Source organism: Pelophylax lessonae (genome assembly GCF_965119305.1).
Source record: "Pelophylax lessonae genome assembly, chromosome: 12".
In the NCBI taxonomy this organism is placed as follows: Eukaryota; Metazoa; Chordata; class Amphibia; order Anura; family Ranidae; genus Pelophylax; species Pelophylax lessonae.
Genome location: NC_138779.1, coordinates 33,654,845 through 33,677,984, shown reverse-complemented (window position 1 = coordinate 33,677,984; position 23,140 = coordinate 33,654,845). Strand labels below are relative to the sequence as shown.

Genomic DNA, 23,140 nt, shown 5'->3' with positions numbered 1-23,140 from the left:
AGCATTAGTTAGTTCTTCGGACGAAGAGGATCATGCGGACTGGGTCTCGGGCTGATCCCCCTGGTCGCAGGTCGTGGGTCAGTGGCTTCCCAGTCTGCCATCGAGCGTTCAGCCAGGTATCGCTCCTGGCACAGTGAACGACCCATCCCTGTTCGGTGCAGGGATGATTGGTGAGGTGGCTACCTCACCGGACGCTGTGCGGTTTCTGAACCGCCATTGTGTGCGTCTTGACTTGCGACTCTCCCTGCCTCATGTGCAGCGGCTTGTTCGCCTGTGCGGGTTCCCCACGCCATGTGAGGGGGGAAGGTTCCCCCTGTGCCTGTGAAGGCGCACTCTACTAGATCACTGAGTACGTCTTGGGCCTGCCGTCATGGGGCTTCTGTAGCCCAGGTGTGTAAGGCGGCGACTTGGTCGACCGTACACACTTTCACAAAATTCTACAAAGTAGATGTTCAGGCATCGGCGGATGCTTCCTTTGGCCGCAAGGTTCTTAGTGCGGCTGTTCCATAGGGTCCCTTATTGGGGACTCCTGGCTGTTGGGATAGTTTTTTTGTATCCCCTGGTTTTTTTGTCTTTTCCTGGGTTGTTGCTCCTGTTGAGCACTTATTTTTGCTGTTGCCCAGCTGGTTTCCTTCCTTTGGTAAGGTTCCTTTCTTTGATGTGGAGACTGCGTTGCCTTTCGGCGCGGATGCGTTTCCCACCCCTCATGTTTGCACTGCTTTGGGACGTCCCCATATGTGACGAATATGAAGAGGCGGCGACTGTCGGAGGACGTAAGAGAAAACGGAATTTTTGTAAAATCTTACCTGTAAAATTCCTTTCTCTGAGTCCTCCGACAGTCGCCGCCCCCGCCCCTCTTTTGGGGTTTGAATGTATACTTTACTGCTATTCCACTAAAACTGAGATATGGTTGCAGGAAGTAGGAGGGTATTGACTGAGGGGACCACCCCTTGAGGGTGGGATATGTTAAAGCTTTATTGTTAACATATTCTGTTGCCTAGCTACTCCTTCGGAGCAAAGTCTAATACCCCCATATGTGACGAATATGAAGAGGCGGCGACTGTCGGAGGACTCAGAGAAAGGAATTTTACAGGTAAGATTTTACAAAAATTCCGTTATTTGCTGTAACCTGGTCCAAATGGATGAACAGTTGGCAGGGCATGTTAAAGGGACACTCTGGATACACGGCTGTAACAGGTATAGGTAAAGCATTGAACAGACTGTTAAGCCAGCCATAAATGGTTCAAATCTCGGCCGGTCCATGCTTAGCCAGCCGAAATTTGGATCATTTTTTGGCAGGGTGAATGTACCCAAGTCGATCCATTAATCGACTTGGGTACAACCAGCATGTCGGATTTATTCGGCATGTGATTATTGCCAGCAGCTATAGACGCTTACAATAATCATTGTGTTCTGCCGGAAAGGACAGCTGCCCCACCAAGAAAACATAATAGCTCCACGGAAGGGATTTCCCGATCAACACTGACTGTTGATGGGGGAATCCATCAATTTTCTTTCCTGCAACCTAAGGTTGCAGGAAAGAAAATCGCATAATCTATGGCCTGCCTTATTAGCACCTGTTCCTCTGATTTGCTACATAGTAAAATAGGTGGTGAGCCTACAGTTCTGTACACATCATGTCGCTTTCCCTCCCCCTGGACCCGTCCAGTTTGGCCTGCCAGTGAATCACACCACACTAATGTGATGCCTTCTCTGATGTCTCTTCCACCCATAAGTGAACATAAGTGGCTTCCCTGCTTATTACCATACAGGGCAGGCAAGGCAAACTCTGTATATTAATGATTACCAGTATCTTTGGTCCCTGGACTTCATTGTAAAGCAAAACTGTGCTTGTCCAATGCATAGTAAAGCAACAGATTTTCTTTGCCCCTAGCAGCACACTCGGCTTTCCTCAGCTGCCTCACCAGTCTTTTCAGTCGTTGGAGCAAATGATTCATTCCATGGGACAGTGCTGAACTATTCACCAAACATCAGTACTGTCACATGGGTGTGTAATAATTTGTATGCTCGGACTTGAGCCGCCTGAAGCTTGCACAGGGTGATTCTTTTACCTCACAGGAAGTGAACAGCATAGCGGTGGTGTAGTGAATGAAAGGTAAGTATGTGGTGCTGGGAGAGGGAATGAAAGTGAACCTGTTGCTTTGCCCTGTATGAGAAAAAGCACAGGTTAACTTTAGGGTGAGCACGTCACATGTATTTAATTTATATAATTAATAATCTGGTTTAACAGCAGTCACCAGAATATTCCTGGAAATACGTTTTTTTGTTTTTTTTTTTACTACTTCAAGTTGTCATTGGAGCTGTACAGCTCATTGATAGGCCTGAGCTTTAGTTTGAATTGGGAGCTGAGCCTCACCCTTTTCTAGAGCTAGACCCACCCACTGCCATTCACCATTTAGCAGTGCCTCTTACGGCACTTTACCTTAAAGGGTAAAAGCGTCTATTTAATGAACAACGTGGCTCTGGAACATGAAAGTCGTTTTCTTGGAATGATTTGCTTGTTATTGCAGACTTTCTGTATATTCTTGTCAGGACCAACAATTCTCTAAAGTGGTTTGAACGGCTTAAGGTTTTTTACCTTCATGCATTTTATGCATGAAGGTAAAAACCACCTCTGTGCATGTGTACTGGAGCCTTGGCTCTCCCGGGTCTCTGGCTCCTCATTGGCTAAGACCGCAGCGGGAGCCATTGGCTGCTGTCAATCACAGCCAGTGAGCCAATGCAGAGAGAGAAGGGGGTGGAGCCTGAGCTATGTGTGTTCACGGGTCCAACTATGTGTGTGATTGGACACTCAGAGCATCGGCTCAGGAGCTCATCTGCTTGGGTGCCCCCTTTGCAAGCTCCCTGCTCTGGGAACACTCAGCAGAAGGGAGGGGCCAGGAGCACCGGTGGGGGACCCCAGAAGATGAGGATCAGGGCTGCTCTGTTCAAAACCACTGCACAGAGCAGATAAATATAGCATGCATCTTTGTTTTTTTTTGTTGTTTTATTTTCCTTAAAATGGTTACGGTCTTTAATATCACTTTAAGTTCATTATGACCACCCCCTCCCCCTGTCCTTTACAAGTTCTGTGCAATCTTTTTTTTTTTTTCCCCTTCCCAGTTTACTAGAGGATTGTTCCACAATGTATTTTGTTTAGAGAATTGGAACAAAGCATGTCTATCAGTTCCACGATACAATGATTCTGTGTGTTTCTGGTACAGGGCTGTCAGAGAATTGTGGAAGACTGGCAGAAGATCCTGATGGTCCAGTCCCTGGTGGTCGGCCCCCATGAGGACATGAGGACGTGGTTGAAGTACGCCAGCCTGTGCAGCAAGAGCGGACGTCTGGTGAGCGCTCATTCTGATAAACTGCAGAGTATCATCAGTCTGTTATTACATCTGTCACTCAACACTACCCACAAACGTGTCATTACACGGGTCCATTCCTATGTTAAAAAATAAGAAAACTTCAACTTGCCACACTCCCTCTGTGCATTGAGTGGTACAGGCATCTTGTCAATCAGCGCCGTTTATGTCGGTGGTATAAAACACTCCACAGATTTTACCTCTTAAAGTGCACTTGTCAGAGAGCGCATAAAATGCTGTAAAGGAAGCGATCAGGTTAGGTATGCAGGTACCATCTCTTTTCATAGGAAGCTGGTCATGATAGACGTATTTGGGCTGCCATTGCTGACCTCCTTGTGCAAATGCTGGGTATTTGTCCGTCTCCGGCTTCCATACTTTTTCTGAGTCACTTACTGCCACAAGCACGCAGACAGTGAAGTCAAAACTGCATACATGCATGCTTGTTCTGTGTAGGTGACTTTGAACGTATATCAAGCTGCTTGGCGGTCATGGCAGACTACTTTTTTGTTCCTAGCTCTGGGACATCTGGGAAATTTTTCAGATTTTTGATATTTATCACTTCAAGCAAATATTACTGTAAAAAATTGCGAACAGGCGGGCTTTTTATTTTGGAAAAAACGTGCAATGTCTCTCTTGCATTAAAATATACCTGCCTGCCTGATCCCTTAAAGCGGTAGTATCCCGCTTTTTGACACTTTTACCTACAGGTAAGCCTATAATAAGGCTTACCTGTAGGTACAAATAATATCTCCTAAACCGGCATGGTTTAGGAGATATTTACAGTGCATGCAGCCGCTCGCGTGAGCGGCGCATGCGCTCTGAAGGTCCGGGGGGACCTTCAATTATCTTGCCGGGAGCTTGCCGGAAAAATTACTCCCCCGCGCATGCGCGGGAGTGACGTCATCGCGGCTCCGGCCAATCATCGCGCCGGAGCCGTCTCTTCCGGCCAATCACCGCGCCGGAGCCGCCGAACCCGGAAGAGACGGCGAGGGATCATGGCAGCGCCCGCAGCGATGTCCGGGGGTCCGTGTCGGGGCCTTTGTCTTGCAGGTTTTTTTTTTTTTTTGTTTTTTTGTTTCTAGGGTTTACAACCGCTTTAAGGAATGTACACTGAGCTGTGCATGCACAGTGTGCCAGGATGACTGCACTCACGCACTGGACAATCGAAACGGCTGAGGACCAGCTCCTGGAAGAACCGGGGACAAGATGTCGGCAAGGGACTTTGTGAACGTCAGACTGTTGGAATTAAGGTAAGTATTTTCGCCTTTAGTTCCCCTTTAAACACTATCTGCTTTGGCAGCTGCTCTGAGGTTAGGTTATGCAGTACTTTGGAGCCTACAGTACATCTGGAAAGTATTCATAGCGTTTCACTTTTTCCACATTTTGTTATGTTACAGCCTTATTCCAAAATGGATTAAATGGGGTATTCTACAAACAATACCCCATAATGACATGAAAGAAGTTTGTTTAAAATCTTTACAAATTTATTAAAAATATAAATTCCCCATGTACATAAGTATTCACAGCCTTTGCTCAATACTTTGTTGTTGTCTTTTTGAGTATGATGCTACAAGCTTGGCACACCTATTTTTGGGCAGTTTCTCCCATTCTTTTTTGCAGGACCTCTCAAGCTCCCTCAGGTTGGATGGGGAGTGTCGGTGCACAGCCATTTTCAGTTCAGGTGGTTAATCGGGTTCAAGTCTGGGCTCTGGCTGGGCTACTCGACATTCACAGAGTTGTCCCGTAGCCACTCCTTTGTTATCTTGGCTGTGTGCTTAAGGTCATTGTCCTGTTGGAAGATGAACCATCGCCCCAGTCTGAGGTCCAGAGGGCTCTGGAACAGGTTTTCATCAAGGATGCCTCTTTACATTGCTATATTCATCTTTACCTCAATCCTGACTAGTCTCCCAGTTCCTGCCACTAAAAAGCATCCCCACAGCATGATGCTGCCACCACCATTCTTCACTGTAGGGATGGTATTGGTTAGGTGATGAGCAGTGCCTGGTTTCCTCCTGACATGACACTTGCCATTCAGGCCAAAGAGTTTAATCTTTGTTTCATCAGACCATAGTGTTTTATTTCTCATGATCGGAGAGTCCTTCAGGTGCCTTTTGGCAAACTCCAGGTGGGCTGTCATGCGCCTTTTACTGAGGAGTGGCTTCCGTCTGGTCACTCTACCATACACGCCTGATTGGGGAGTGCTGCAGAGATAGTTGTTCTTCTGCAAGGCTTTTCTCTCTCCACAGAGAAATGCTGGAGCTCTGTCAGAGTTACCATCGGATTCTTGGTCATCTTCCTGACTAACGCTCTTCATCCCTGATTGCTCAGTTTGGCCAGACGGCCCACTCTAGGAAGAGTCCTGGTGGTTTCAAATTTCTTCTATTTACAAGTGATGGAGGCCACTGTGCTTATTGGGACCTTAGATGCTGCAGAAATTGTTCTGTACCCTTCCCCTGATCTGTGTCTCGATACAATCCTGTCTCTGAGGTCTACAAACAATTCCTTGGACTTAATGGCTTGGTTTGTGCTCTAACATGCACTGTTAACTGTGGGACCTTATATAGACAGGTGTGGGCCTTTCCAAATCATGTCCAATCAACTGAATTTACTACAGGTGGACTCCCAAGTTGTAGAAACCTCTCCAGGATAATAAGTGTAAATAGGATGCACCTGAACTCAATTTTGAGTGTCATAGCAAAGGCTGTGTATACTTATGTACATAGGATGTTTTAGTTTTTTATTTTTAATACATTAAGGTTTTAAATAAACTTCTTTCGCGTCATTATGGGGTATGGTTTGTAGAATTTTGAGGGAAAAAAAATTATTTCCAATTTTGGAATAAGGCTGTAACCTAAAATGTGGAAAAAGTGAAGCACTGTGAATACTTTCTGGATGCACTGTATATCTGATCATTTGATCAGACAGAATTTTAAGGTGCTAATGACATTAAAAAGTAGAATCTTTTTTTTTTTTTAAATACATACCTAATTTTAGACCCAGTGAATTAATTACTGGGTGTCTATGCATCTCTTGCAATGCAGGCAGATCATGACTGATGGGAGAGGGCAGCAGGGTGCAGCATATCGCCTCCTGATAATATCACAGCACCCACCAATACTTCTCTAAAGCATCCTCAGCCCTAATGTAAGCAGCAGACTGACTCTTGGGAAGAGTTGTGCAAACATCAATATGCCTTGATGAGTGGATGTCAGTCTGAAGTCATTCCTAGGTAGACTGCATATGAATGCAGACCACTCTAGGTAATGCCCACATACAATGCTGAGCATCTGTAATTAAAGGAACTGAAATCCAATGAATGAACAAATCTGGTCAGGCAGAGCCAGGCTGAAGAGGAAAGAGCTAGATAATGCTGGTCCTTCAGCTAGCAAAGAAAACTGTATACAGACATGATATTGTGGCTGACGGCTTTTAGTTCTCATTGAGCTATGATGGGGGTGAGTGCTATAGTAGTCCATTAATCTTCCTGCTCTCAGATAACTGCCTACCCATATGAGATATGGGTAGGCCGCTATCCTGACATTCCACAGGAGCCTGAGATTGCACCCACAATCTACTATTCGCAGGTGCAATGCTCTGCAGGCTCCTTCGAAAAAAAATAATAAATGCACATTTTTATTTATTTATTTTTACCTGTAAAAAATGTGCATGCATTTTTTTTTTTCAAAGGGTTTTTAACAAAGGCCAAGAAAAGCGTCTACACTGCTTATTGGATCCATAGGAATTTGTCATTTCTGAATCTACCCTGAAAAAGTGACCAGAATCCCAAATGTTGCCACGAGCAAACCAGGAACTCGTTCTGCTAATTTTAAATCTGGCTATCTATAAAGACCTGCAAGAAGACTTTCCCTTAGTGCCGGTTCACACTAACGCGGCACGACTTTGGGGGCGACCTGTGAAGTCGCGTGCACCGCGACTTCGGCGTGACTTGCACGGACTTCATAAAATGAATGTCTTTGCAAGTCGCTCCAGGTCGCCCCGAAGTAGTGCAGGACCCTTTTTCTAAGTCGGAGCGACTTGTGTCGCTCCTATTAGAAACGATTCCTGTAGCACACAATGAACTGCGACTTGTCAAGCTGACAAGTCGCCTGACAAGTCGCGGTAGTGTGAATGGACACTTAGAGTAAATTAGGATTTAAAAAGCCTGCAATTTACCTTTTAATAGAATCACCAAGGAGTTTGTCTTTTCCCTCATTTCAAATCTAAAGCATGTGTTAATGTGAACGATTTGAGTTAAATTGTCAGCATTTTCAGGCGTGATCTCGGGTGACATGTTTGATCCGTTTTATGTTGGGAGGATGTAGATGTGAAATTGGCAGCAGACACTTACGTCATGGATCATCGTATAGATGCCCAGGGTGTGCCCTGCGCAGGAAATGCTGTTTTAAGTCTCTATAACACTTTATTTTTATTATAGCCGTCAATACATGCAGTGAGACATTAGTCACAAATTTATAAAACATTGGCTCATATTATTGCGGATCCTTGTATGAACTTAGAACTGGCTTTACAAAAAAAATTAACTGGAAACGGCCATCAGTTTTTTAATTTTTTTTTTGTGCTTTTAACTTCAGTAGCAAAAAAAAAAAATACTTTAAAGTCCAGCTCCAGGGCAACTAAACAATTATGCCTTGCATTGGGGCTATGCCCAGACTGCATGGGTTAGTGGCCTGTTCTTTTTAGGGGAGAGGAGGAACATTTTTACTTACCTGACTCTCCAGCTCCCCGGCAGTGGAAGAAGTCATCCCCAAACTGTTCCCACAAAGTTGGGAGCATGAAATTGTCCAGAATGTCTTGGTATGCTGACACCTTAAGACTTCCTATCATTGGAACTAAGGGGCCAAGCCCAACCCCTGAAAGACAACCCCACACCATAATCCCCCCTCCACCAAATGATTGGGACCAGTGCACAAAGCAAGGTCCATAAAGACACGGATGAGCAAGTTTGGGGTGGAGGAATTTGACTGTCCTGACCTCAAACCGATAGAACACTTTTGGGATGAAGTAGAGCGTGGACTGTGAGCCAGGCCTTCTCGTCTAACATCAGTACTTTTGACAATATAGTGTGTATATATAATATATATTAAGGTCATTTTTAGCAACCCATGCAAATAGGCCAATATATGAGTCTTCCATGAGCTGTGAACTACTTCAGCAGGGTAGGTTGCAGGTCCTGCCCTTTTTGTGCCCCCCTCCTGCTAAAGCATCAAAGGCAGACAGCTCTTCTGCCTACACCTTGTCCTGGCCCTAATTAGACTGTTGGGATGTACTGAAAGCTTTGTGGGTCAGCACTAATCAAAGTTTCTCTTTTGTTCACTGACGGGCACAGCTCCATGTCTTCTAGAGCCTTGGGCTTATGCTGCTCTCTCTTCAGGAGTAGGACTATGCGGAAACAATTTTGGCTGTGCCCCTCAGGAAGTCCCAGGGGGTATACCATCACTTCCTGCTATAGGACTTCAGTTTTTTTCTGCCTAGTCAGGAGTAGGGACCTGGCTCTCTGCTGGGATCTGCGGTACTGGCATTTTTTCCTTTTTCTTTATTATTTGTGTTCCTGTGTGAACTACAATCAACAGCTTTACTGGGCGATGCACTGGATATCCTAGATCCTTGCGGTCTTCCCTGTGAGCGTGACCCAACTATTAGCTCCGCGCTAGGTTGGCCGCGACATTGTCCCACTGGACGTGGGCTGGCCAGCGAGTGAAACCACCCCACGAGGTCGCATAGCACTGGTCACGATCAGAGTCGTAGCATACCTTGGGCCGCAGCACCCCCATTCCAAGATGGTGTGGTGGACTGCTGGGAGTAGTGTCCCCCCTCCTTTTTTTGGGAATTGCTGCGGTGGTCGCGGGCCCTCCATGGGGATGGTAGCCCCCCCCCCCCCCCTCTGTTTCCTTCCTTCACATTTTCCCCCTCTCTCTAGTGGGGTACCCTCACCTGCCTCCTGTCTTTTCGGGTAGGGGCCCTTCACTGGTGCTGGGCCGGAGAGTGGTTGTTCTGTGTCGCTGACAGCCCCCCTTTGAGGGTGCCTGTACCTTGGGTGCTGAAGGGGGGGGGGGGGTCCCTGGGGGTTTCCTCCTGGTGGATTCTTTTTTTTTCTTGGGGTCTAGTGAGGGAGGTCCCGCGTCCCACGCAGCACCACCATTTTGCTGTGGATGATCTTCACTGGCTTCGGCGGCCATATTTGTGTAGTCCAGCGTTTTTGTCTTACCGTAAAATCCTTTTGTCTGAGGTTCACTGACAGACACAGTACCTGCTCCTCTGTTGGGTTGAGTTATGTATTCTTCTGAAACTGCTTGTTACAAACTGAAGTCCTATAGCAGGAAGTGATGGTATACCCCTGGGACTGCCTCGGGGGCGTAGCCAAAATTGTTTCCGCCTAGTCCTACTCCTGAAGAGAGAGCAGCCTAAGCCCAAGGGTCTAGAAGACATGGAGCTGTGTCCGTCAGTGAACCTCAGAGAAAAGGATTTTACAGTAAGACAAAAATCCAGTTTTCTCCAACTCCAAACTGATTACACAGTTTCGGAAAACAGCATCCTCTTCAGATCTAATGCCCCCTGCAGCAGCCAGGCAGTGGGCATCGGAGCACCCTCTAGTGGTATAAATCCATACAGAAGATTTTACTTCCAACAGATATGGCCCACTCATACATATCAAAATTTTGGCAATGCCAGTTTTCCCATTTGTTCAACTATTACGATGTGCAAGGACATATGCAGTGCATTCAGTGGCTTCTATTGTAATACTGAACCTAATTTACTAAAGTTTTAAATTCATCAGTGTTTTCCTTTATTCCTTTTCAGATTCTCCTTCATTCCGTACATTGCTGCAAAATTCTTATGGAGTAATATGGTTTGTTTCTGTTTTCTGAACAGAAGAGTAACAACAATCTTCTGTCCTTTTTCCAGGCTCTGTCTCATAAGACTCTAGTGATGCTGCTCGGCGTTGACCCAGCACTGCAGAGTGACCAGCCCTTACCCACCGCTCACCCACAGGTCACCTACGCCTACATGAAGTACATGTGGAAGAGCACGCGAAAGGTACTGACCGTGCATCCATGCTGTGAATCAGGTGCTCAGACTTGCTCAGACATTGGCGGGATCACACAGGCTGCAAGTGATTTGAGACTAAAGGAAAAACTCCTGTGTTCCTTCGCTGTCTGGGAGCCATGATGTCACGCAGCCAACACTAAGCATACAATGAGCAAAGCAGAGGCAGTAAATGCCATCGGGATTGTTGTCTGTAAATTCAGCTTCGTTTAGGGTCTTTCTGTTAAAGATACAATGCTGTTTTAGTTTATAAAGATTAGGATTTACTTTAAACAGTGGTAGTCATCCCAGATTTTTTAATTTACACTATATTGTGTGTGTAGATACATATTCTTTATTTGTCAGAGGTCAGATCTAGTATACCCCGGAGCCTCTAAAACAGAAGATGCTTTGTGTGTAAATTCTTAAACAGACCTTGTCACCACACTATTCATTTGAACAAAAATATTCCTGTAAGATGAAATGTGCATTTAACATATTTTAGACATGTTATTTACCTGTAAAAGCCCCCATTGAGTAGTCATCCAAAAGCCCCGAGGCTGCTGCTGGGAGCCACCATTTTGGGTGTGATGTCAGACTCAGATCTGTCACTCAATTGACACGGTCACATTTCCCTTCACTCCTCCCTCAGATACTACATAAATGATTATGTATGCGGGTGAAGTAAGGAGGAGCTGGGGCAGTACAGACAGTAATTAGTCATCCCCAAAAGAAGAGAGGGCTGTGACATTCAAGGAGGGAGTAGTGTAATTTGAACGAGCCCAAACCGTATATCATTGTTATAAATACCCACATCCAGTGCTGTATCTTGGCCTAGGCCAACAAGGCCTAGGGAGGCACTTTGCAGGGGGGGCAGCAAAAAAGCTGCACCCCGCACAAAAAAAAAAAAAAAAAAAAAATGGCCTCCTCCTTGCTCCCACAGGAAAAGGCTCCCCGCCGGCTTGCGCTACACTTTTAGTATAGTGTCAGTCTTATAGGGCGAATTGGGCCAGAGGGCAGGGTCCAGGAGGCAAATAAGTCTTGCACCCACATAAAGCACTCACACTGCTACCTGCTGGTATGATAATACCGGCGGGTGAGGACATACTTAATACAACTGGCCCGACGGCCCCCAACGCTCATAAGTGTGGCACTGCAGCCTGATGCTCTGCCTACCCTCTTCCACATCCAGGTATGGCAGGCATCGTGTCAATAATATAATTTCATTTCTTTAAAACATCCTTGTCCTTGTGCGAGCATATTGAATAAAATAAATATACAATTACTTTTAATTGTATATGATTGCAATAATATTTTGGACCTGCTGCACTAATGGGCACTGATAGGCTGCACTGGTGGCCACTGATGGGGCTGTACTGATGGCCACTGATGAGGCTACACTGATATGCTGCACTGATGAGGCTGTACTGATGGGCAGTAATAAGGCAGCACTGATAAGGCTTCACTGATGGGCACTGATGAGGCTGAACTTATGGGACCTGATGAGGCTACACTGATGGGCAATGATACATTGTGGTTGTGGTCTTTGGTTTACAGATGACAGAACGGGTCAGAACCAGGAAGGGGTGTGGCCTTTACAGGAAGGGGTGGGTCATATTTAAATTAGGGGGTGCACAAGTTTAGTCAGGCCTAGGGCAGCACAAAACCTAAATACATCACTGCCCACATCCCAATTATTGTAGAAATAAAGAAGGGAGGAGAACCACAGTTCAGTCACTCCATCCAAATGTGGAGGAGGGGAATTTATCAGGGTATAATAATCAAATATACGTCATTGTTACAGACATGTTAGACAGAAAAATACATTTTTTTTTAATTTTCTTTTTTTTTTTCAAATCAAAATTGATTTTTCTGTCTAACATGTCTGTAACAATGACGTATATTTGGTGGTTATACCCTGAGGGAGTAGTGTAAATATTTTCCAGCACACCTCTGATCTTCAAAAAAAATATATTTTTTTTTTCCATTGACGAAAGATCACTAATAGGAAAGTGCAAAAGGTCAGAGCTGCGCAGATCCCCTTCTTCAGGCATGTGATCATCAGGGGACCTGTGCAGCTCTGAAACGTTGCAATTTCCTATTTGTGACGTGATCTTCGATTTAAAAGAAAAAAAAAAACATTCAGACTTTTTCTAAAGATCTCTGGTGTGCTGGCCAATATTAACAATCACATGGGCACGACTACCTGACGCTGCGGGATTCTAGACATACTGACTCTAACAATAGAAGATTCTCTCTTTGAGGTTGAAATTGCCGCCATCAATGAATATATGTCCCAAATTTGAATCATTGAACCATTTAAGAGGTCACTATTATCCTTGGTCCCCGAAGAAGCCCACTACACTGGCAAAACACGTCGGACCCTGGTGACCCCATTACTGTATCTCCTGGTTCACATAAACAACCGGTAACACGAGGACATCACAGCAGGTCCCCCTTACACGTTGGGTTACACCGGACGTCTTCTGTAGCAATATTTGCATTACACTGTGCATGTTCCAGTCTCTAGCTGGTGGTTGCTGCAGCACCCATTACTTTAGAACCAATTCCAGGAACGTGTGTAATGGGAATATGGAGGATTCAAGAAGTGGGACAAATTGCAAGTAAATATAGAGTAGAGTAAAAACTCTGCAAGTAAACATTTAAAATATTTTATTTTTCTGTGCTGTTACCTGCAATTTTGTTGGTGACGTAGTGTCTTTAACCACTCCTAGGCAGGAAGTCGAGTGAGGGCAAGCTATCCGCTACTTGACACTATGGCCTTGGGGGACAGCCTTAAAGGGCCCATTTTTTTCTTGAGGAAAAAAATAACTTTTTTTTTTTTGCTTTTTAGTGTAGATGTGAGATCTGAGGACTTTTTGACCCCAGATCTCACATTAAAGAGGACCTGTCCTGCTTATTTCTATTACAAGGATGTTTACATTCCTTGTAATAGGAATAAAAATTGATCAAAAAATAAAAGGATGCCCAGAGACCCAGAAAATGCCCCTGATGTAAAGATCCACCTAAATGGGTGATGGGAGCCAACAGAAAGGGGTTAAATAAGACCATACCTGCTGACTTAAATAGCTTTTATCACCATTGGTATGAATATTGTTTTTTTTTTCCCCAAATGGTGTCTTCCTTTTCCTGGTCTATGCTGTAGTTTTGTTTCCGCTAATGCTGTCTTTTCATTCAGGCCTTGGTAAGTAACCCTGCCCTTTACCTTCTTCTATGTCCATTTGAATTTCTCTTCCTTTCTCTTTCACCAACATGCCCCTCGTGCGACGCAGATCGAGGCCTTCCAACACATGCAGAAGTTCGTGAGCAACGTTCAACTCCAGGCCCAGCACGTTGCCGATGACCCTCAGCACAAACAGGAGCTGCAGAAGTTAATGGCCCGGTCAGTAACGGTCTGCCCTCTTTGACCCAACCTCCACACTGCTTAGTCCGTGACTGTTTTCACAATTGATGTTTTCTGTTTTCTTTTTAATTAGCACAGTGATTTATTGGTCATCTTTTCATGTTCCATTTCCATCGTCCTCTGCAAAGCTGTTAGTTATAAATCAGTAAATCTTAAATTGAAGCACCACATTGTAATGTACAGTCCAGTTACAAAGTTTATTTTAATGTAAAATCAGAAGATCAAAGCCAAACCAACCTTTTTTTACGGGCCAAATCCCCGCCCCCTTCATCATGGCTTGAGCGATAGGGAACAATGTAGGCTGACTTGGAAGTAAAGAGATTGTTTAGGTCAGTGTTTCTCAACTCCGATCCTCAGGGCACACTAACAGGCCACATTTTGAGTATTACCTTGGGGAGATGCAGACTGGAATACTGCAATCACTGAGCAGCAAATGATATCACCTGTGATGTATTTCAGTTTTCTTGCAAACCTGGCCTGTTAGTGTGCCCTGATCACCGAAGTTGAGAAACACTGGTTTAGGTTATTGACTCATTTTCTAAACTGGCACCTTGTTCGTTAGCAGTAGGAATGAGCTCTGGCATGTTCAGACACAAATTTTAACCCTCCTGAGCTATCCTGCCAGGAAGCTGTCAAAGCGGACAGCCAATCATAGTAGAGGCATGCCCCGCCCCTCAGCCACATGTATACAAGAGGCGTATATTCATTCAGCTGGGAAGCAGGGAATGCCTCCACCACCTATGATCGGCTGTCCGCTTTAACAGCTTCCTGGTGGGATAGCTCAGACGGGTTTGGTCTGGATCCACCTAAGCTCAGCTGTGGCTAGCAGCTGTTTGTAGCTGCTGACAGACCCACACCTGGAGAATATTTGGGGAAAAAATTAGCCTGGTGTTAAGCTTTAATACTGATATCCATGGACCAGTAACCCCGCCACCTTTTTATGTGCATGGTAACTGGTCTATTTACTTCCCCTTGTAAGGCATCCTGAAGTAATCATGTGAGCTATGCCTTTGGGAAGCAGAAACCAGGAGCAAGTGGTGGCTGGATCCACAAAGAAAACTGCAGCTGTTAAATTGCTTTAATAAGATGTTTCCTTTTGGTCCGAGTGGTTTTCTATCTGTTCTTTTTCTCAGTCCCTGACTTTATGCATCATTTCCTAGGTGTTACTTGAAACTGGGTGAATGGCAGCTGAACTTGCAGGGCATTAATGAGGTTACAATCCCCAATGTTCTGGAGTATTACAATGCCGCTACAGAGCATGACACCACCTGGTACAAGGTAAGATGGTGCTTGTTTGGCAAATCTATAGTGGAATTTTCTAAAAGCTATTCTGCCAAAGATGTTAACGCCATCTTCTTCCCTGCAGGCTTGGCATGCCTGGGCGGTCATGAACTTTGAGGCCGTACTGCATTTCAAGCATCAATTCCAGCCACGCGAAGATAAGAAGGTTCGTCACCCAAGCAATGCCAGCGCCAACACTGAGGGCAGCGAGAGTGAGAGCGAAGGCGAGAGTGTTGAGAACAGCCCAGTACCATCACCGGTGCAGAAGAAACCATCTGAGGTAATTACATGGAGGACAGAATAGAGGTCCAGGCACTCAAAGCTCTGAGCTTACAACCAGGGCTGCGACTAGGTATTTCGCACAGGGAAAACACAGCAATGCAGTCTATCCCTACACTGTTATCTAAGAACGCAAGGCCATATGTCTACAAGTGTCAGGAAAGGGAAACTGTTGCCCACAGCCAGCAAGGTTCTCTGTTTTATTCATCCTACTACATAATGTAAGGGGGGACTTTATTGGCTGTTATGGGCGCAACAGATTTTAGTTTAACCACTTAAGCCCCGGAGGATTTGGCTGCTAAACGACCAGGGGGTATTTTGCGATTCGGCACTGCGTGACTTTAACGGACAATTGCGCGGTCGTGCGACGCTGTACCTAAACAAATTTGGCGTCCTTTTTTTCCCACAAACAGAGCTTTCTTTTGGTGGTATTTGATCACCTGTGCGATTTTTTGATCACGCGCTATAAACAAAAAAAGAGCGTAAATTTTGCAAAAATAACAATATTTTTCACATTTTTTTATATGAAATTCCCCAAAAAAAAATGTAAAAATCAAAATTTTTTAACATTTTCGGCCAATTTGTTTTATGCTACCTATGTTTGGTAAAAAAAATCGCAAAAAGCGTATTTTTATTGGTTTGCGCAAAAGTTATCGCGTTTACTAACAAAGGGAAAGATTTTTGTCATTTTTGTTGTTTTTTTTTTTAACGCGTAATGGCGGCGATCTGCGATTTTTTTTTTTGCGGTACTGCGACATTGGGGCGGACAGATTGGACCCTTGACTGACATTTTTGACACTTTTGGGGTTACCAGTGACATTTCTACAGTAATCAGTGCTATACATATGCACTGTTACTGTAAAAATACACTGGTAGTGAAGGGGTTAACTTTATTTGGGAGGGAGGGGCTGTGTGTGTCCCTAGGGGCGTGCTTTCTACTGTGATTGGCTGTGGCTTGAGCTGTAAGGACACTGATCAACGGATCTACATACTAGATCTGTGTGATCAGTGTCTTTACACTGAGGAGAATGACAGGCAGCTTGTTTACACAAGCTGCCTGACTTTCTCCCTCTCCCCCGCCGATCGCAGAGTGGCCGGCGGACATCGGGTCCGCCGGTCACACGCGCGGGGGGGTCCGTGACCGCGCGGGAGCGCGCCGCCGGCGGCGCGCGCGCTCGCTCCCCAGACCCTCCCAGGCTAGTGACGTACCTCTACGTCACTCTGCCTGTGAGGGGCTGACCGCCGCAGTATATAGTCGTGCGGCGGTCGGCAAGCGGTTAAAGCGCAACTCCAGGCAGAAAGCTAAATACACAAAATGCATATATGAGAGCTGTTTTGCCTGCTAAGGGATTTTGTATTTCTATCCATCCACTCTAAAACTTGCACAGCCCTGCTTGGCACATGACGCTTAAAAGTGTAAGTTCACCTTAACAGAAAATCTGTAAGGTGACCTTATACTGGACCCCCACCCAGTCCCGGTGTACAAGAGTCCAGCAATCACCCGCTGTCAGTCACCAGGACACCGCTTCACTGGTCCGGGTATTTGAAATCCCTGTGACTTAATCTGATATCCATACACCTCCGCCTGTAAAGAAAAGAGGCATTCTAAATGGTCAGAACTGTCACTTGGACGTCTAACCAACCAGAATCTGTCTAATCCGCCCTGTCAGCACTGATAGGTGAGCAAGCCATGAGGAGTTTCCATTCCTGGACCAGTGAAACAGCCTCCCGGTGTATGACATTGGGGAATCGCAGGACTCTGGTACAGCAGGACCAGGTGGGATGGGTTCCAGTGTAAGGTCACCTTACAGATTTTCTGTAAAGGTGAACTTACACTTTAATGTTAAGAAATACACTAGTGTCCCCCTACACCCTCTGGCATCTGATTGGAGAGAAATGGAGAATTCCCCTGATTTCTCCTTTTATTAGCAGGTTTCTTGTGGGCACATTTGCATGTAGTAACACCTGATTGGCTCACACTCCTGCCCTCCATCTCCCAGTCTCAGCGCTACTGTATGGAAGATTGTGAGAGCCTAATACAAAGTCAAACATCAGTTGCATTTATGAAAATGTGTATATTTTTTTTAAAGAATACAGAACTGCATTCATTTTGTGCTTTTTATTTGACTTAAGTTCAGCATTCTTGTAGCTGTCTTGACTGTGTGATAATGGTGCTCTGCCATTTGCTTCTCTAATCCGTTGGCTTTGTTCTTCACACAGGACCTCTCTCACACTCTACTGCAGTATACAGTCCCGGCCGTGCAAGGATTCTTCCGCTCCATCTCCCTGTCCCGGGGGAACAACCTGCAGGACACACTGAGGTAAGCGTCCCTCTTCTGCCTGAATGACCGTGGTGCCGTAGAAGCTGAGCCCTTGGCTCCTCTGCCTGCTCCCTGTTCCATGCACAATTTCCTCTTGGGCACTGAATTGTTTTCCCTGGGAGATCACAGAGTTGGGATTTAGGACACAACCATTTCCTGGATAAGACAGAGGATATGAGACATACTGGGAGCCAACTGCACGATCCCTCAGCCAGACTGAGCTTTTGGTCGATGATTTGAGCTCCTAGCTCAGAAGGGGGGTTAGTGAAGGCTATTGCAGACGTGGAATGTGGAAAAGGGGGTTTGGGGGTGTTGGGCCCTTTTTGGGGGGTGTTTGAATGGTGGTTCACCAACACAAAATAGAAATTAAGACATGTAAGAAAAACTGCAATGAGCAATAATCTTTTTTATATATATATATATATATTTATGCCGAAGTGATTACAGAAAGTTTGAAGGGAGAAAGAATAGATCAGCCCCCCTACAGTTCTCACACATTGAAGTTCATTCATATATAAATGAAGAGCGTATATATTGCTGATTAAAAGATGAAGGGCATGGCTTGGTAGCAGTGCAGTGACTTTCAGCTCTATTCTCCATATCCCTGAATAAGTTGAGCTCAGTAAAGTGACCCTGTCACTAAGAAGACAGAATGCATCCAGTAATCCCCTGTAAAAGAACAAATGTCAGAACTCTGTGCTGTAGTCCTTGTATGGTTGTTGGATGGAACCACAGGGCCCAGCAGGGTATGGACTTTTGAACACTTCACTTTGGGAGTGTCTAATATGATAGCAGTGGTGTTGATCTCTCTCCAAAACCATGAACAATTTGCTCATTGCTTGCGGGAAAGGTGAGTGTTCAGTGTCTTCTTTTAGAAGTGGTTGCTTCTTGCACTTTAAAGCCCAGTTGAAGTCACCGTAATCGTTATTTAGTCCGACGTTGTGGTAACAACCTCTGTTTTCATAATCCTACCTTCTCAGGTGGCTAAATATGGCTTATTCTGCTAAGTGCACTCTGTAAGTGGTCAAGTGCACGAACAAAGCTTTAGTATTTCTTTAAAGCTCCAAAAGGCAAGGGTAATGTCCTGGGGGGGTTAAAAAAAATGATTCAAATGATAAAAAGTTTTGGATTGTGTACCAGTGAAGACTGATGTTTCCTATCATATTCAAATATATTTCCTTGTCTTCTCTTGCCACTTATGATGACTGGTTTGTGTGTAGCTAAACTGGCAGAGAGATCACTCTGGGGTTTGCAGCTCCCCCTACTGGTGGGCGGAAGTTTGCAATTTTGGGACCAGCTATGAAGCAGGTGTGCCATGATGAATCTTTGTCATTGCAGAGTTCTCACTCTTTGGTTTGACTACGGCCACTGGCCAGATGTGAATGAAGCCCTAGTGGAAGGCATCAAAACCATCCAGATCGACACATGGCTGCAGGTAATGATGATTTACAGTGTTGAAGGTCTCGCTATGATTTTGTATCCTCCAGATGTCATCTCCTTCATTTCTGTGCTGTGATATTTGGACAGAAAATAATTGATTACAGTGCAGTGCACTTATAACAGACAGGAACAGAATGTGTTTTCCATAAAGAAACTTGAAACCTAAATTGTTCTTCCTCCTCTCTGTGTGTGGCTGGGGAACTTCAAGTGCTATTTATTTAAAGGATAAATTCATCTTTATAGGAAAAACAATCAATGCACATATTTTTACAGAAAAAAAAAAATTCCCTTTCGTTCCTTGGGGGACACATCTCCTGATATTCTTAACCATTAAGTCATACTACCCCCTACAGGAGTAGGACACTAGGCAGGGTAAAGCTTGACTATGCCCCTATGGGCAGTCCCGGGGGGGGGGGTATACACCCACACTCAACTATAGGCACTCTGCCTAGTCAGGAGTAAGGACCTAGTTCCTTGGATCTCTGGTCCTAGCAATTTTTTTCCTTTTAAATGGAAATTTAAATGGATTTTTTCCTATCTTTTGTTGTTTTGTTCCTGTGAGATAAATAAATAAAAAGTCTGCGTTAGGATATACCTATCTGGCTGCAGCCTACCTCATATATATTCCCACAAGGGGATATGGGTAGATGATTTGGAGAGAAGGGAGGTATATGGCGCTGCCTAATAATTAAAAGGAGTATAACGAGACTGATAAAATAAAGTGATTAATCTAACAATGTAAATATAGAAATAACCAAATTTAAAGTGCAATTAGTCTTAGTAAAATCTTAACTAAGTGAAAAACCAATAGCTGTATAGCTACTACAATGATTATAAAGTGACAAATGTGCACATGATTATTGAAAAAAACGATACTATAAATAGCTTACCTAAAAAATGGATAATGTGCCACAGTGCAATATATCACAAAAAAGTGCTAGCTTGTGCAAATTTGCAAAAAACTATAGATATAGCAGCTGCAAACAATTAAAGTGGCAAGTGAAAAAAGTGACTGCTTTCTGCGGCTTACTGGTCGGAAGCTATGTTGGACGGCCCCAGAGAGGGTGGCTAAAGCCACTATCCTCGTTTGGATATTTGCCCTCCCCTCCACTGCCCCTGGGTGGTGGGCTTGCACACAGGCGGCTGGGCATCCACAAAAATATAGACTGCGGCTTGCAGCTTACTAGGTCAGGCAGCCGAGTCGGCCTCGGGGGGGGGGGGCATGCAATCTCTTTCCCTGTTAAGGCACACTCTGCTCCGGCGCTTAGTGCCTCCTGGGCCTTCCCTCATCAGGCGTCAGTGATGCAGGTTTGCAAGGCGACCCCCTGGTCGTCAGTGCACACTTTCGCAAAATTCTATAAAGTGGATATGTTGGCATCTGTGGAAGCTTCCTTTGCCCGCAAGCTTTTGCAGGCTGCTGTTTAGAGGACTTGATCCTCTTTGAGGGTGTATTGTTTTTTCAGGTGGGCTCTTGTTGTTTGGTTGAGCTCCTTTTGCCTGGTTAGCTACTGTTTAGCCTGGGGAATTATTTTTCTGTTCTCACCCCTCATGTTTAACACTGCTTTGGGATGTCCTAATGGTTATGAAGATCAGGAGCTGTGTCCGTCAATGAATGGAAGCGAAAATGGGATTTTTGACTTACCGTAAAAAAACATTTCTCTGATTTACATAGACACAGCATTGACACCTACTGTGGAGTTGTAATTCTTCTGATGCTGCTTGTAACAAAACTGAATACCTATAGCAGGTAGAGGGAGTATACCCCCTGGGACTGCCCATAGGTGTAGCCAGATTCTTTTTCTGCCTAGTGTCCTACTCCTGTAGAGGGCAGTATAACCCAACTTTTATAAAGATCTGGAGCTGTGTCCGTCAATGAACATCAGAGAAATGGGTTTTACAGTAAGTCAAAAATCAAATTTTTTCTGTACTCTACGCGATCCTAAAGGGTAAAACATTGGTAATGTATTACAAAGATGTACTATTTAATTTTTTTGCTATTTTGCCCAGACATAAACTGAGTACCAGTCTAACTGCAGGCATAGGTCAACCTATACCGAATATCCTCTTGTCTTTGAAATTGTATTTTATTTATGGGTACATGTTTTCTCAATTTTCTTGAATACATTTGTAAAGTTCAATTTGAATGTGAGTGCTCACAGTTTGTTTTATCTATACAGGTTATTCCACAGCTCATTGCCAGAATAGACACTCCTAGGCCTCTGGTTGGTCGGTTGATCCACCAGTTGCTGACAGACATTGGAAGATATCACCCACAGGTAAGTTACTGTCACCCTTAATTGTGATTTCCAGAGCTCCATCTCCTGTCAGACTTTATAGCAGAGGTTACTAAATCCCAGTTGTACCTTCATTCTTTGTTTTAGATAATTTGAGGCTTCTGAAAAAAAAAGTTTTATTTATTTTTGCTTGCGCTTCATCCAGCTCCATCCCATTTTCTCCTTTCCTGGCTGCATAATAATGACCAGGGCTTTGTGCAGGAGTTTATCTCCAGCAGTCTATCACATCCCATGCACAGTCACAATACTCTCCGCCAGTCAACAACACTCGCACTCCCTAAGAAGACAAAATGAGCATTGTTGATTAGGAATGAGCTCATGCGGGTTTGGACACAAGTCCAGATTTACCTGAGCTATCCCTCCTGGAGGTTGTCAATGATGACAGCCAATCATAGGCAACGGAGGCATTCCCTACCCCATCACATGTGTAACAGGCTTGTATATATGGGGCTGGGGGCAGGTAATTCAGCTTTGACAGCTTTCCAGTGGGATAGTCAGTGTGACGGTACTCACTGTCCCTATCGGTGAAAGACAGATAAGTAATGGTTTGGATTGCTTCAATATTTGTCAGCAAAATCTTCATATAGAAATATGAAGATTTAATACCACCTTACACAGTGTATTCCATGCTTGGCTGTGAGAGAGACACAAAGACGGTCATTCGCAGACTTCCCTATTGTTTGTGTATTGGGAGGGAATGTGTATTGTGATAAAGTTTACTTGTCTGTTCCATTGTTAAATGTTAATGCCCTCACATTGTTCTGTCCAGGTGGCTAGATAATTAGTTTAGTTCCTGTATACACTTTCATCTGTATATGCTACTGTAATCAGCCAGAGGGGAGGGATTGTGTACACTATACGAGAGTGTAAAACTATGTTCCTATTGGATTTTGAATGTTACGTCCAGTCTTCAACAAGGTCCACCTGGGTGGTAACCTTGTGGGTGAAAACTGTATACAAGTCTGTTCAATAAAGTTGTTTTAGAAAGTTACTTCACCCTCAATCTAGAGTCCTGTCTCTTATTGGGGGAATCTGCTGCAAGGGATTGCTATGGTCTTCCATACTCCCTTGGATAATCACTAAGCTCTTGTAAGAGCTTGTGTAAGAGCTTGTTCTGCTGCACTCTCTGGGGTAAGAGGTTCACCCACGAGAACCTGGAGCCTTGTCGTAGGTCCAGGGTGGGTAGGAGATGGCGAGACTCTAACCAAGCTGTGGCGGTTCGTGGGGTCTGAAGTGGTTACGGTGTCTAGTGTTGTGCTTGGAGCCCTCGGGAAGCACTAGGAGCATCTGTCAACGGAGGTACCCAGTCAGGGGTACCCTGTTCCGTTACAGTTAGTGTTAATTTTGTCAACAAAAATATTTTTGTAGATTAACTTTACACTATTTTAGTCAACTAAAATAAGACTAAAACAATTAAGATGACTAAAATACGACTAAAATGGCATTTTAGTCAAAACTAAATCGATATTTGACGTCAAAATTCCCACTGGGGATAGCTCAGGTGGGTCGGACTCATTTTCGAACGTGCCTGATTCCTTCCATTCCCATTGATAATCAGAGCAGAGTAGCTGTGACTGTGTGGTGGATGTGTTAGACTGCTGGAGATAGGCTTCTTCTCTCACACATAGAGATTGAGATGGCTCAACAACTTATCTTCTTCTCTTTGGTTCTCCTTTAAAAAAAAAAAGT

General features: G+C 44.7%; 1 protein-coding gene across 3 annotated transcripts in view; it reads left to right on the top strand.

Moving 5' to 3' along the window:
- Window positions 1–23,140, top strand: part of MTOR (mechanistic target of rapamycin kinase) — a 254,519-nt gene that overhangs the window by 190,333 nt on the left and 41,046 nt on the right. For all 3 annotated transcript variants that reach the window (XM_082274319.1, XM_082274318.1, XM_082274317.1), the window contains exons 37-44: window positions 3,225–3,350; window positions 10,293–10,424; window positions 13,706–13,815; window positions 14,997–15,114; window positions 15,203–15,397; window positions 17,617–17,717; window positions 19,056–19,152; window positions 21,335–21,433. In XM_082274319.1, the coding sequence (XP_082130445.1) occupies window positions 3,225–3,350; window positions 10,293–10,424; window positions 13,706–13,815; window positions 14,997–15,114; window positions 15,203–15,397; window positions 17,617–17,717; window positions 19,056–19,152; window positions 21,335–21,433 (978 nt within the window). The remainder of the gene's footprint in view (window positions 1–3,224; window positions 3,351–10,292; window positions 10,425–13,705; window positions 13,816–14,996; window positions 15,115–15,202; window positions 15,398–17,616; window positions 17,718–19,055; window positions 19,153–21,334; window positions 21,434–23,140) is intronic.